The 14297-nt window shown below is 29.0% G+C and overlaps 2 protein-coding genes across 2 annotated transcripts; one reads left to right on the forward strand and one right to left on the reverse strand.

Moving 5' to 3' along the window:
• Positions 1 to 2628: 2628 nt before the first annotated feature.
• On the reverse strand, positions 2629 to 8412 carry LOC141529121 (uncharacterized). Its single transcript, XM_074245543.1, has 4 exons — positions 8124 to 8412; positions 3539 to 7633; positions 2998 to 3122; positions 2629 to 2913 (listed from the first exon to the last, which is right to left on the reverse strand). Exons 1-4 carry the CDS (start codon positions 8193 to 8195, stop codon positions 2841 to 2843), a joined length of 4365 nt encoding a protein of 1454 aa, XP_074101644.1. The 5' UTR covers positions 8196 to 8412; the 3' UTR covers positions 2629 to 2840.
• Positions 8413 to 9320: 908 nt separating this feature from the next.
• Positions 9321 to 11009, forward strand: LOC141528654 (uncharacterized). The gene is made up of 3 exons (XM_074244812.1): positions 9321 to 9475; positions 9548 to 9602; positions 10290 to 11009. The coding sequence occupies exons 2-3, from the start codon at positions 9570 to 9572 to the stop codon at positions 10596 to 10598; spliced, it is 342 nt and encodes a 113-aa protein (XP_074100913.1). The 5' UTR covers positions 9321 to 9475; positions 9548 to 9569; the 3' UTR covers positions 10599 to 11009.
• Positions 11010 to 14297: the final 3288 nt, after the last annotated feature.

Raw genomic sequence — 14297 nt, forward strand, 5'->3', positions numbered from 1 at the left:
TTCCTTTTGTGATTAATTACAAAAAAAAAAAAATTAATAAGTTAAACGTTAATTAAAATAATTAATTGAATAAATAAATAAATAAATAAATAAAATAGGGTAAAGTCACTGGTGGTTGATCGCTTAAAAATGCGTCATCACATCTTTCTATTTATTTGTATTATAATTTTTAAAAACTGACTATCAAATAGTCGATAAAATGTAACCGTATATAGTTTGTAAGTATTTAAAATTTTCTAATGATTATTTTTACTATTTTAATAATTATAACGACATGGTTTAATATTATAATTATTACTATTGAAAATTAAAAATTAATTAGTTATTTTTAAGTACATTTCTTTAATAAAAAAGATTAAAAAAAATGTATATAAACATTATTTCTTCTTTATTTTTATTTTTATTAAATGAGATTAATTATTAGTGTCTTTGCCCTATTACTTTAATTGTTTTTTTACACAATTGTTGACAGATTATAATGATAAATAAATAATAATTAAAATTAAGAAGAATTTAATTAATGAGATAAAATTAATCCATTTTTTTTAATAAAAAAATCATTACTGACAAGCAATCTTGCAGTCACTATGATATGACTGTCGTAATTGGTAAACTATAAATAAATAAAATTTTGCTTTATTAAATAATTAATTTTATTAAATTTCACTGTAATTTTTTAAATATTGACTTTTTTGAAGATATAAGCTCATTCCGATGTTACACTCATCAAGAGCTTTCATTTGAATACCCACATGCATTTTTCATATATTTTTCATATATACATATATATAATATATATAAATATATAAAAAATTGATGTGGGTACTCAAATGAAAGGTCTTGATGAGTGTAATGCCGAGATGAGCTTATATCTTTAAAAATGTCAATAGTTCACAAGATATTTGTTAAAATTCCCTATACTTTCTTAACGATTGACGTTTTTAAAAATATAAGCTCATCCCGATGTTACACTCATCAAGAGCTTTCATTTGAATACCCACATGTATTTTTCATATATTTTTCATATATGCATATATATGATGTATATAAATATATAAAATATATGAAAAATTGATGTGGGTACTCAAACGAAAGCTCTCGATGAGTGTAACATCGAGGTGAACTTATATAGGCACAAATTCAAATCAAGACCTTTGCAATGACACTAAATTTCACTAAAAAAAACCGATTTTCTCATATAACTATCCTGGAAACAATTATTCTTATTTTTTTAATAATATAGATTATTAGAAATTCTTATTTTATTTTTCTAAAAGTTATTTAACTCGAGAAAGTTCCATAAAAAAATAAAAATTATAATTAATTATCTCTAATTATAAAATTATGACCAGTAATAAAAGTTTAAGTGATCATTAATGTTAACTAATGCAAAAAAAATTTTCTCCAAGTTATTGAATTGCGGGAATTAAATTAAAAAAACAATAAAAATATCCATTATTATTTTTTTTTAATTATGATAAGTTTTTATTATCATCTTTAGTCTGAAAATGAAGATTTTAAACAAAACAAAAATAATTGCGTGGAATTACATCAATTGCTGGTAAAAATAAAATTAGAAGTGAATTTAATGAATACTTATTCAAATAATTTTTTCACAAATTAATAATAATAATAATAATAATAATAATAATAATAATAATAATAATAATAATAATGAATTAGTTGCTAAAACTAATAACTATTTAAAAACAATGATTTAATATAAATTTATTTTTTTTTTCTTTTTATTCTGTCCACTTAGTATTTTTTGATCCTACAATAAAACACTTAGCAAATATTTTTTTACCATTGCTATAGTAATAATAATAATTATTTAATTAATTAATAATAATTATCATTTAATATTCTAACGAAAATGGCATTCAGTTCATTTCATTTTTTTTTTTTTTTTAATTATTTATAAGATTATTAATCATTTGGTTTTTTATATATAAAAAAAATATAAAATTTTATCTACTCAATGGAAACGATTGGGTAAATCGTAATTTATTATTTGTACTATCCGAATGCCATTTTCGTATTATGTTACAATATTTATTTTAATTTTTACGTTTATTTTCTTTTTATATTTTATTATTACTTTAAACATTTATTTTCGAGAAACAGCGGTTTAAAAAAATTTATATTTTTAATAAACTATTCCCCGAGTGTCTTAACTAAATTATAATTAAACTAATACATTTTATTTTATTATTTTTTTTTTTAATCGTTATTATATAATTTGCAACAAAAATTGACATTTTTTTTTTTTAACAAAATTTTACAATTCAGGAAAAAGGTAAAAAAAAAAAAAAAAAATAAACGTTAAAATTATAAACGAATTTATTTAGAAGTTGTGTTAAGTGTATTTTAATTTAATAAATTTAAAGTAAACTGTCAAAATTTAAAGATGAAATTTTTAATTCAATTTAATGAAATAAAATTACTCTACTGATATTTTTACAATTACAATTTTAATATTAATTTATTTAATTAAATAAATAAATTAATTTTAATATTAACATAAAAACTCTTAAGAGTTTTTTTGCTAAAATATTTTATCTGTTTTTGTAAAAATATCCTTAAAGTATGTCAAATATACAAAAAAAAAAAAAAAAAAAAAAAAAATTTAAACTTGTTGACGCGTGACCTAATAATTACAACTGTCTTTTTTTGGCTTCTTATTAATCTATCTCGCGTAATTTGTATTATGTTAATTAATTATACAGTTGATAACTTATTTTTTTTTTTTTTTTTTTAGACACGAATTTAACCGCACATTGTTGCAAAAATTTATTAGATTTAAATTTATCTTTTAAAGTAATAATTATAACAATTATTCAAGTTCGTGGATGTGCTCTTCTTACTGCTCGTTTTATTTTTCTTTGCGTTACAGCTTGTTGTGGTGCCGCACTGAAATTAAAAGCAAATTTTCTATTTAATTTACTGCTAATTATAATTAATTATTGTATTTAATTTAAATATAAAATTAATTACCTAAATTGGGCTACTGCACTGCCACCAGTGAAATTGAATGTCGGAGGTGTGTTAGGATCAAAGGCGATTCCCGGTGTTGAAGGCATGGGATTAAATTTAAACCCACCTGATGGTGTTAGTGGTGCCTGAAAAATAATTTGTTTATTAATTAATTATCGATTAATAAATTAATTAAGACTTCATTACTTGATTCAAGATTTTTGATGAAAATAGTAGTCTTGTAAATGTTTTTAGAAAAAAGTTAAAAATTTTATTTTTTACAAGAAATGTTTTTTATATTTTTTTTATGACTAATATTTTTATTTTGATTTCTTAATTAAAATTTAATAGTAAATAATTGAAATTTTCGCGGCTTTTGTATTGGTATTAAGAAAAAATTATCAGACATTTTTTTTTTTAAATTAAATCTTGAAAAATTTTTATTAAAAAAATTTTTTTATACGATTTTATTAATTTTTTAAATTATTAATTCAAAAAATTATTAATTAAAAAAAATACTAATTTTAAAAATTATTTAAAAATAAAAAAAAAAAAAACTTACATTTAACACAGTATTAAAATTAAATCCAGTAGAACCACTGGCAGTAGAAGATCCAGTAGCTGGAGCAGGAGATCCAAAATGAAACATATTATTAGACCCAGAATTCTGTCCCAATGTCCCGGAAGCTTGATTATCAAAAATACTAGGAAGCGGTGTAGCGGACGGTTGTCCAAAAGCTGGTGGATCAGCTTTGGGTGCATTGAAAGAGAATGCCGGTTGGGAGGTAGCATTGCTACCAAAAGTCGTTCTGAATCCCGTCTCAGTAGCTGGAGCCGGAGCCGGAGTCTGGGCCGAAACGGTAGCCTGAGCAACCGAGTTACTTCCAAAACTAAACATCGGTTTCTGCGTCGTATTATTGGCTCCACTGAAATTGAACCCTCCAGTAGAGTTCTGAGTATTTTGCCCGGACGTAGCTCCAAATGAAAATAGCCCTTGACTGCTGGCCGCAGGTGCTGGAGTCTCAGCAGGTTTTACCGCTGAAAATAAATTCTGGGTAGCAGCAGGAGTTCCAAAACTGGAGGTACTAGTTCCAAATATGCTAGTGGGCGCCGCAGTGGAGCCAAACAACGATGGAGTTGAAGTGGTAGGTACAGATCCAAAAGTAGGCGCCGTAGATCCTGTATTGAACATCGGCTTGTCTCCAAAAGTAGTTTCAGCTGTTTTTTCTTCACTAAATCCTCCGGATTTTTTCTCCAGCGTAAAAGGTGTCTTGGAACTGTCTTTAATTTCAAACAGCGACGATTTTTCCTCAGGCTTGGCCGCCGAATTTAATTCAAAAACTGGAGCTGGAGCAGTCGCAGCAGTTCCAAAAGAAATCGCGGCTTTTTTCTCCGGCGGAGCTGATGAGTCCGTAAATTTCGGACTCGTGAATGAAAATCCCGAAGAAGTTGTCACTGGAGCAACGACAGGCTGGCTCTGTCCGAATTTGACAGTCTCCGTGTTCAAATTTTTGGGCTCTGAAAATTTGAAAACAGTCGAAGAAGCTCCTACATCACAACTCGCGCTAGCCACAGCCTCCGGAGAGACAAACGAAAATCCCAGAGTAGCCTTCTCAGTTTTTTCCTGCGAATTAACAGTAAGCGGATTAGAAAATACAATTGATGTTTCCTTCTCTACAATTTTTGGAGATTCAAATGAAAACACTGGCTTCTCCTCGACCTTCTCAACAGCCTTGGGAACTCCGAAGGTGAAGGTCCCACTAACCGGACCCGCAGGAGGAATTTCCGTAGCTTTGGGCGCAATAGTCGTCGGCGAGGAAAATTTGAAGCTCGTAGGCTCGGTTGTTTCCGTGGAGGTCTTAGGAATGCCAAAAGTAAACGGTTGACTCGTAGGCGGCGCGAATGTGAATCCATTCGTAGCACCATCAGACTTTTTCTCATCGCTCTTCGCCAGAAGCTTCGGCTGGGTGCCAGCCGGAATTCCGAAAGTGAATTTAGGAGCTTCTGTCTTCTTATCTTCCTCCTTTTTAGTCGCTCCGGGCTTCAAGGTACTGCAGGAGACGCACTCAGTGACCTCAGCTTTGTTTTGGACCATACAAGTGTCGCAAGTCCACGCACCAGGTGGTTTTTTGAATTTATCCCCAAATCCGCTGGTCACTGGAACTGTTAACATTGCAGGTTGCGCAGGCTTTGCCTCAGAAGATTTATTCGGACAAGGAGTCTCACAGCAGACGCAAGACGAAGCCGTCAGTTCATTTCTCACCATGCAGGCAGGACATTCCCATTTTTGTGCGACATTCTGCTGAATTTTAGGAAGGGGCAGGCTGTTCTTTACCGTCTTGACTAGTCCTGGCTTGGACGCGTTGCAGCAAGGACATGTTATCACATTAGAAGGATTCTTCAACATACAACCCGGACATTCCCACGTTCCATCAACAGGCTTCGCTTTTTCTTTAGCTTTATCTTCCTTCGCAGCTTCAACCTTGGAACTGAAACTCGAGAATGATTTGCTGGAACTTTTGCTACTGCTCTTATCTTGCCGCTGCGTCGAGCAAGACAGACAGCTAGTCTCAGTGGCTGGATTTCTCACCAGACAAGACTCACACTCCCACTTGTCATTCAACTTGAACTGCATTCCAAATTGTCCTTCACCCGCTTCAACTGATGAAGACGACGTAAACGAACTAGCTATCTTAGAGTCAGATTTACGAGCTTTACAAGCGACACACTGATCATTGCTGTCGTTATTCTTGATAAAGCACTCACGACATTCCCAAATTTGGACTTCTGATTCAAATTTGTCATTTTTCTTGCCAAGAACCTCCATTACACTACCAGCTTGTATTTCAACTGGCTTAGTTTCATTTTGAATTTTTTTATCCTTAGGTCTAGGAGCTGTAGACGATCCCGACCACAAAAAGTTTGCCGAGGGTTGACTGCTAGAAGTTGAATTGAAATTAAAATTAGGCTTAGACGTGAAATTAAAATTCACTGGACTATTTTTCGGAGATGATTCTTCTTTCAAATTAATTGGCTTAGAGAATGTAAATTGCTGCCCGTCTGACTCGAGACTAGTATTAGCTCCATCCAATTTTATTGGACTAGAAAATTTAAACAGCCCCGTTTCTTTGGACGGAGAAATTCTCTTGGTCTCTAGCCCAGAAGCTCCTGGTTTATTAATATTAGAATTATTATTATTATTATTAATAATAATAATAGAAGAAGTAGCAGAAGTTGAATTAGAATTATTTTTCGACTCGGATATATCGATCGGAATATCAAAAGTCGGCAATGTAGTGATAGGTAGAGGTATATGAGCAAGATTAAGCTCTTCCTTGGGCTCTTCAATATCAATTTTTTTCTTACCCTTGGACCTGAGTTTGCCCATGAATTTTTTATCCTCGGTCTCAGTCCTGAGATGATACTCAGCAGGTTTTACCTGAGGCGCGGGCTCGCTGTGAGCTGACACAATTTTCCTGGCAGCCAGAGTAGTATTCGTCAATCTCTGCCGTCTCTTGAGCTTCAGCATATCCGGGACAGTAGGCACCGCTAGCTCCCTGGTCAAGTGTCTCAGTCCAATAGGAGCAACACTGTAAGAGCTAACGTTGCTCTCTTCTTCTCTTGCACGCTTCCTCGAGGCAAAAGTGCTCAGCGGAGTCTTCACAGGAATCTTCTTGGCGTCTGTAATAGGCGAAGAAAAATGTTCCAAGGTCTCAAGGATCCTTTTAGCGGTCTGGCTCATTCCCGAGACGTCTGTCGTGGAGGAATTCGAAGGCTTCACCCGCACACTCGACCGCTTGGGCACTCTCAGCTGGAAGTCGTTGATCTGACCGGGTCTTCTTGTCGCCCGGAAATTCCCAATGGCGTTTGAACCTCCGAAGGTCGTATTGCCGCTGTAGAACGGCGAGGAGAGCCCGGCAGCGCGTTCTAGAGGACTGTTGTCGTTGCTGGCCATCGACGCGTTGAAACTGGGTCGTCGGGAGCTCAGCGAGTCTCTTCCGTTGAACAGCAGCGACTTCGACTGCAGGTGATTCGTAAACGATAACTTATTTTCACTATTTAGTTTTTTATTACTGGCGAATGGATAAATTATAAAGTTAGACAGCCCGTCTTGTCTGCTAGTCTGGGGAATTAAGGAACTGCACCCGCTGGTGCTTTCACTGGACTCGGAATTGTCGTCTGCACCGTTTGCATTCGCTTCATGCTGCTGTTGCTGCAGAGGCGTGATATCTGACTTGGTGTGAGTCAACCTTACAGGAACTCGCAGCGTAGGCGTAGAAGCTGCGAAAGATCTGCTGGACCCGGCGGTTGGCTGCGGGAAGCCTGGCATTGTTTCGTCAGCGTCCTCGTAGTGCTCGGTACTAAGTTTACGAGCTGTATAATTAATATTGTGGTTGCTAATAGGGTTGGAATTATTATTTGTGTTGTTGGAGATACGATTACGCGACTGGATCTTGAAGGTATCTGACGGGTGAGTTACGTCCAATCGTATACAAGGCCGCTTTGAAGGCGGCTGGAGTGACTCTTCCTCCACGTCCTGCTCTTCCGTGTCCTGGTCAGTCAGGCCATTATTACCTGGAGAGTTGAACCACTTGCTTATCCAGGATCTTTGTGGTATTAAATCCGTTACTCTAGTAGCCATTTTCTTGACAAACGACTGAAATTATTTATAATTATTAATTAGTATTCTAAATTTATTAAATAATTTTTTTTTTATTTTTATTTTTAATTAATAATTAATTAATTAATACGCAATTGATAAAATGTCAAACTTTTTTAAAATCAATATCAGATGTCGTAACTTTGAGGTTAAGTACAGAGCATGGCGTGCGTGGAAAATAAAATTAATTCTCGAGGATTCTAGAGATGAATAAAAAATATTATTGCATTTTATTATTATTAAACGCACAATTAAGGATTTTTTTTTGTTTATTTTAGAAAAATAAAAAAATAAATGTCAAAAATCCAGATGAGTTGCTGACCTATTTAAAGAAAAAAAAAGCAACGAGTGATTTTAGCAAGGCTACTTGTCACACGACAATCACACCAACAATAATACCATATTTTTATTTATTATTTGTACAAACGTCGGCGAATAATTATTGAGCAAGTGTTTGAGCTGGTTATTAATAGCTAATTGAACTCACGTTGTTGACATCGTATGGCTTCTCACCATAGGACCGTCTTCCAGCCGAGTTGTTGTTATTTCTCTTGGCCATTTTGCACGCGCTGGTTATTTATTTATTTTTATATTACTTTACTCTTTTACCTTTCACTGTATCACGGGTACTTGAGACCAAAAACTAAAACTTTATTTAATTTACACTTATTTATTGTTATTATTCACACGGCAAGTGGGGATTCAATAATTATTAGGAGCATTCTTGATGATGGATATATATTTTCCGTTTTAACCCAACAGTACGCTGGTGGTTAGAGCGGGAGCTTCACGAGTGGAAGGGACCGCGCATCAAACTCTCTACATTCATTCAAAGACTCTTTCACGCGCCACCAGAGGGACGGCTTACACATTCAGCGCCTCTATGGTTATTTTTTTAAACTTTTTTTTTCAGTTACGTTTTATTCATTTTATTCCGTCATTTTTTATTTTTAAATTGTCATTTATTTTATTATTATTATTACAATTACTCTGAATAATTTTTTTTTAATTACTTTTGTAACACTCAAGTTGACAGACATTAAAAAATCTTTAAAATTCTATAACAACTAAATTAATATAAAAAAAAAATTTAATTAAAAAATTCCACATGTGAAAATTAATAAAAATTACAAGTGAAAATTATGACACTGAAGTTGACAGACGTTAAAAAATTTTTTAAAACTTTATAGTAATAAAATTATAATAAAAAAAATTAAATTAAAAAATTCTACATGTAAAAAATTTGAAAAACTAAGCGTGCAATTTTTTTAAAATAATTTTTTTAGAATTAATTTAATTGTTAAATAAAATTAAAAATTTGCCAAGTCACAGCTAATTTAAATGTCATTAAAAAAAAATAATTAGTTGAAAGTTTTAAAATTATTTTTATTATTGTTATTAATTTATTATAAAAATTTTTAAAATTGACAGATGTCAGCTGACTTCAGTATCATTTTTATTATAATTAATTTTTTATAAAATTTTTAAAATTGACAGCTGACAACTAACTTCAGTATCATATTATTTTAAATGCTGAATTACTTAAATTAAAGAATGCAATTATTAAAATTATTTATGACAATTAATAAAATTGTAAATAAAAGAAAATTTGATGAATATCGTTACTTAAGTCTTGAATGATTGTTAGCAGATGGCAGTTAAGTTGGCAATTTAAATTTGTTTTATTGATGGTTGAAGGTTGAAGATTAGTTGACTAAATTAATTTTCCGAAGCCTTTGATCTTATATTCTTCATATATGTACTTAACCTTTTGACGAATGTTTTATATCAAATAGAACTTAGAAAAATCTTCCAAAAATCTGTGATTATTAAATGAAGGTAATTATTAATTACATCATAAGGTTGTGAATCATTGCTGTGTTCCATTAACTGGAGCTTTTCTTTGTTTAGGTTATTTCTTCTTCAAACTAAGATGAACAAAGAAAGGAAAAGCTTGTCTCTAATTGTAAGTAAATTTGTGTCAAAAGTGCTGACAAATAATTCAGGTTCAATTATTTCATAAAAAAAAATATTTTTGACAGATAATTTTTGGGTCATAAATTTTTTTAATTGAAAATTAGATTGTTGATAAATGAATTTTAAAAAATTCATAAATTTTTAATAATTTTGAGGAACATAATGTTGAAAATTTGTCATAATAAGTAATCACATGTTTTAGCGTGACTTTGGAGTATTTAATTTGTTTTGAATATAATCCCATCAATAATTTTAATCCTTGTCATTATCAAATTTTAGCAGACAAATTATGAAAATTAAATTGACCGACATTTCAAAATTTTTATAATTTATTTTATTGAAAAATAATTTTTAATAAATTAAAAAAAATTTGCACATGTAGAAAATTAAAAAAATTATACGTGCAATTTTTTAAAAATATTTTTTAGTTCTAATTTAATAAATTAAAAATGTCGGCTAACTTTATTATTATAATTATCTAAATAAATTTTTCTTGCTAAAATTTATCAGTCAAAAAATTAATAAAAATTGTTTTTCTCTGAGTTTAAAAATCATGAAAAATTTTTCAACAATTGGAGCTTAAATATTTATAAATTACCTTAATATTGAGATGTAATTTATTTACATAAAAAAAAAAAGCACAAAGCTTATATTGAAAAACAATTTTTAATTTTAGTTTAATCGAGAATTGCAAGTGGGAGAGCCAGTAATCTACAACCAAATAATATCAACATTATTAAACCTCGGAATAACAGAAATAGATGACTTGGATCGAATTACCCCGGACGACATCAGTGAAATGGTTAGAAATATTTACAAGAAAAATCCAGATTGTTATTCCTCGATGCCGATTCACGCAAATTTATTTTCCTTTATCCGCGAGTACAGGGCTAAAATAATGCGAGATCTAGAGCTGTTTAGAAGGGGTGAACAAGTAAAATTTCGCGTCAGATTAAGACCACGCTATAACTGCAGTTATGTATAAATCCTGCCGATAAGAAATACCAAATCACAAATCAATTCTCAGTTATTTTACGTAATTTAGTAAAAGTTAAGAATTAACAATTGACAACTGTACGACTAAGAAATAAATATATTTTGTATTCTTCTGTATATTTATATGTAATTTAACTCAGGGAAAGTAGTCGTAGTAGACAATATAATAGAATAGTGTAGAATAGTATAGAACCAAGAAAACTATGAATTCTTCAGAGTAAAATCACATTGAGGTGAGTGTTGGATCGTTGATAGTTGTATGTTAAGAGAAAGCGCTTAACTCTTTTCCTGGGAACGAGTGTATAAGGATGTTTGTTAAATATCTGACGTATTTCTTTTACATTTAAACTTACTCACGTCCGTTTTAATCTTGTGTTTATATGTTAAAACCTTTTTTTTATTTCCTTGACTCATAACCAAACTGAAAGTTAAAGAACTTTATTTACCGATATATGAGTTTCATCATATCACAATCGGCACTAATTTTTTTTTTTTGCCGTCTTCTATTTGTCTCACATAATCAATACGTACTGATAATTGTCAATTATTAATAAATAGTTTGTTTAAATAATTAATAAATAAATTCTTAAAATATTTATATAAATTTCAGCTAAAAATAATTAAAAGACAAAATTTATTTTTAAAAAATTGATATTGTTGTAAAAATAAATTAGTTTTTCTCAATTTTTTAATAATTTTATTTCTTAGTAATTTTTTTATTGAAAAAAAAATTTTTTAGATTTATGAAATAATAATTTTAGATAAAAATTAGCCAGTTGTCTATTTAAATTTTTTTTTTTAATAAAAAAATTACTGTAAGAAAAATTTTCATTTCTTCAGCTAAGAAATTAATTTATTGTCGCAAAAATGTCAATTTTTTTTTAAAAGAAATTTAATTTTTTTGAAAAAAAAAAAAAAAAAAAAATGTTTATTTCTTCTTCTAAAAAATTAAAAAAAAAATTTTAAATATCACAATCGGCACTAATTTTTTTTACCGTCTTCTATTTGTCCCACATAATCAATACTTGCATACCGATAATTATCAATTATTAATGAACAATCTATTTAAATAATTAATAAATAAATTCTTAAAATACTTAGCTTGGTCAGCATGGCCTGAATACCAAACCGTTTATACACTTCTTACCAGGTTTTATTTCATTGTATTTAATTTTATTAGTAGAGTAACCCGCATATTTATTAATACATACAATTATTATGGCTATAGCTATTTAATATTTTTATTTATCTTATTTGCTTGCATTAATATTTAGGTGCGATACCAAGGAAGTGAAGAATGATGACGCAGTGATGATAGAAAATACTTCTGTGTTTCTTCAACCGCTATGAATTGCAATTCTTCCATACACCCAACGCAACACATATATAATGCATTGATGTTTATATGTTATGAAGAATGAAGATATATGAACACAGAGGATATGGAGGTGTAGGAAAATAAAATAAGGTGTAAAGAGTTGTCTTAAGTGTGAGCTTTACGAAGGTAAGGTAGCACAAATGGTTGGCTGGCAGACTTAAATCCTCAGGTGGGGACTGCTACCAACACCTGGGACTTAACTTCCTGTCTCAGATACTCCAGCTCCTTGCTTCAGTATTTGACAAACGCTTCTTTCACTCGCACGCTCTTCAGAGCGGTCTTTAACGCTTTATTCAAACCGAAAGCTTTTAAATTATTAATTTTAAGTGTCATAATTATGTTCTTCGTTTAGAAAATTTTTATTTTAATTAGTGATTTTAATTGGTGTTTTTTTTTTTTTTTTTTTTTTTTTTAAGTGCTGATTTATGATGAAAACTCAATTTTATTTTAATTGTTTTCTTTTTATTCTTTTACAATCAAAGGTTTGTTTTATTTTTTTTTATTTATTTTTTAAAATTAAAAATTAAAAAATTTTATTTTTTAATTTAAAATTAAAAAAAAAATTTTTAATTTAAAATAAATTTTTTTTAATTTTTAATTTGAAATTTATTTTTAAAAATTAATTAGGGAAGAAATCGATCCGATTATTTACTGAAAAAAAAAATATTAATTTATCTATTACCGACATCCTTTTTCGCAAGTAGAAACTTATTGATACAAAGATAAATAAATGCCGCAATTATTGAGTAAATAAAAAAAACGTCAAACATCCTCTAAAATTATCGTAATAACTAGATACAATATTTCGATAGCCGATTACAATATTTTCATACCGGAATACGATTTCACCGGTAGCTGAAATAAAATAAAAAATAATTCATAAAAATAACCATCTTAATTCTATTAAAATAATTAAACAATTATTTATATTTTTAAAACTTAACAAACACTTCCCATGGTTAATAATTAAATAAAATTAAACAATTATTGTTTTAATAATAATAATAATAATAATAATAATAATAATAATAATAATAATAATTAGTATTATTATTCTATTCTGTGGTAATCCTTGTCTGATTGTTGGTATATAAAATTTCTCATCACTAAATAATACTAACGTCTCCTATCTCGTATTTTGAAAAAGAAAGCTACAAATATTTCTCACGATAGTAAACTAATGTAACGGTAAAAAACATATGGCCACCGAATCACATTTTACTCTACTCTGAGCTTATTATTTGCTATTATTTATTTTTTATTACTTTTAATGTATGTTTTTAAAATAATTTAGACTGCAAATAATAATTTAAAAAGATAAATAAAGAAGAAATGAAAAGAAGAAACCGACCGGCATGCTTAGTTAAATAGATCAAAAATAATTCGTTAATGCTTAGTCACTTTTCTCTACGACTTTTGTCCTACTAACCGATTTATACCGGTTCTTATCTAAAATCAAATGACACAGCGTGACAATCATTATTATTATTTATTTTCTCGGGCCCTAAGGATAGATAGTTAATAAATAGGAAATTGCTAATTAATATCTTCTTAATTAGTTTTTTTTTTTTTTCGGTATAAAAAATCGGATAATTGATTTTTTTCTTAATTACATTTTTTTTTTTGGTAAATTTACAAAATTGATGATCTAAATTTTGAAAAATAATTTTCAAGATTTTAATGTTAAGAAAAATTTTATTTTGATTAAAAATTGTTAATAAAATTATTTCACATAAGTTTAGAAATTTTTAATATTTTTTTTTTCTATATTTAGTCAGTAAAAAAAATCAAAAAAAAATTTTTTTTTTTCAAAATTTTCATTTTTTATCATTAAAAAAATTTTTTCTCTAAAATTTTTATTTTTCATAATTAAAAAAAAAAGATTTTTTTTTAAATGCTATTTTTTTTTTTTTTTTTTTTTTTTAATGAACAAATTGACTAAAAAAATTTTATCCTTTTTATTTATTCTATTTCTAACGAATTAAAAAAAAAAAAAGCATGTAATTTAAAAAAAAAAATTTTTAAATATAATTTTCATGGATTAAAATATTATGGACCATGTAACTAAACAATTACCACAAAAATATCTGACTGTTAGCATGTGTTTCTGTGATTAATATGTTAATTAAATTGTAGTTGGAGTTCCGTTAGGCAAGCGTGCCGATCGGGAAACGGGATCGATTCTCCGTAGATATTTAATAATACTTATTCAATAAAACTGTCATTAAAATAACACAGGCTATTTGTTATTACAAACTATTTAATTCGTCGAATAGATCAATTGACAAACATCGAGTATAATCAAAACGT

The sequence above is a fragment of the Cotesia typhae genome, unplaced genomic scaffold (genome assembly GCF_013202065.1).
Source record: "Cotesia typhae breed Kobodo isofemale line unplaced genomic scaffold, CoteBio_Ctyphae contig_44, whole genome shotgun sequence".
Taxonomy (NCBI): Eukaryota; Metazoa; Arthropoda; class Insecta; order Hymenoptera; family Braconidae; genus Cotesia; species Cotesia typhae.

Excerpts from the sequence above, each read along its gene's own strand:
- LOC141528654 (XM_074244812.1), top strand. The coding sequence starts at position 9,570 with ATGAACAAAGAAAGGAAAAGCTTGTCTCTAATT. Across the intron at positions 9,603-10,289 it reads GGAAAAGCTTGTCTCTAATT|TTTAATCGAGAATTGCAAGT; the intron begins GTAAGTAAATTT and ends TTTTAATTTTAG.
- LOC141529121 (XM_074245543.1), bottom strand. The coding sequence starts at position 8,195 with ATGGCCAAGAGAAATAACAACAACTCGGCTGGAAGACGGTCCTATGGT. Across the intron at positions 7,634-8,123 it reads AGCCATACGATGTCAACAAC|TCGTTTGTCAAGAAAATGGC; the intron begins GTGAGTTCAATT and ends AAATAATTTCAG. Across the intron at positions 3,123-3,538 it reads ATTTTAATACTGTGTTAAAT|GCACCACTAACACCATCAGG; the intron begins GTAAGTTTTTTT and ends ATTATTTTTCAG.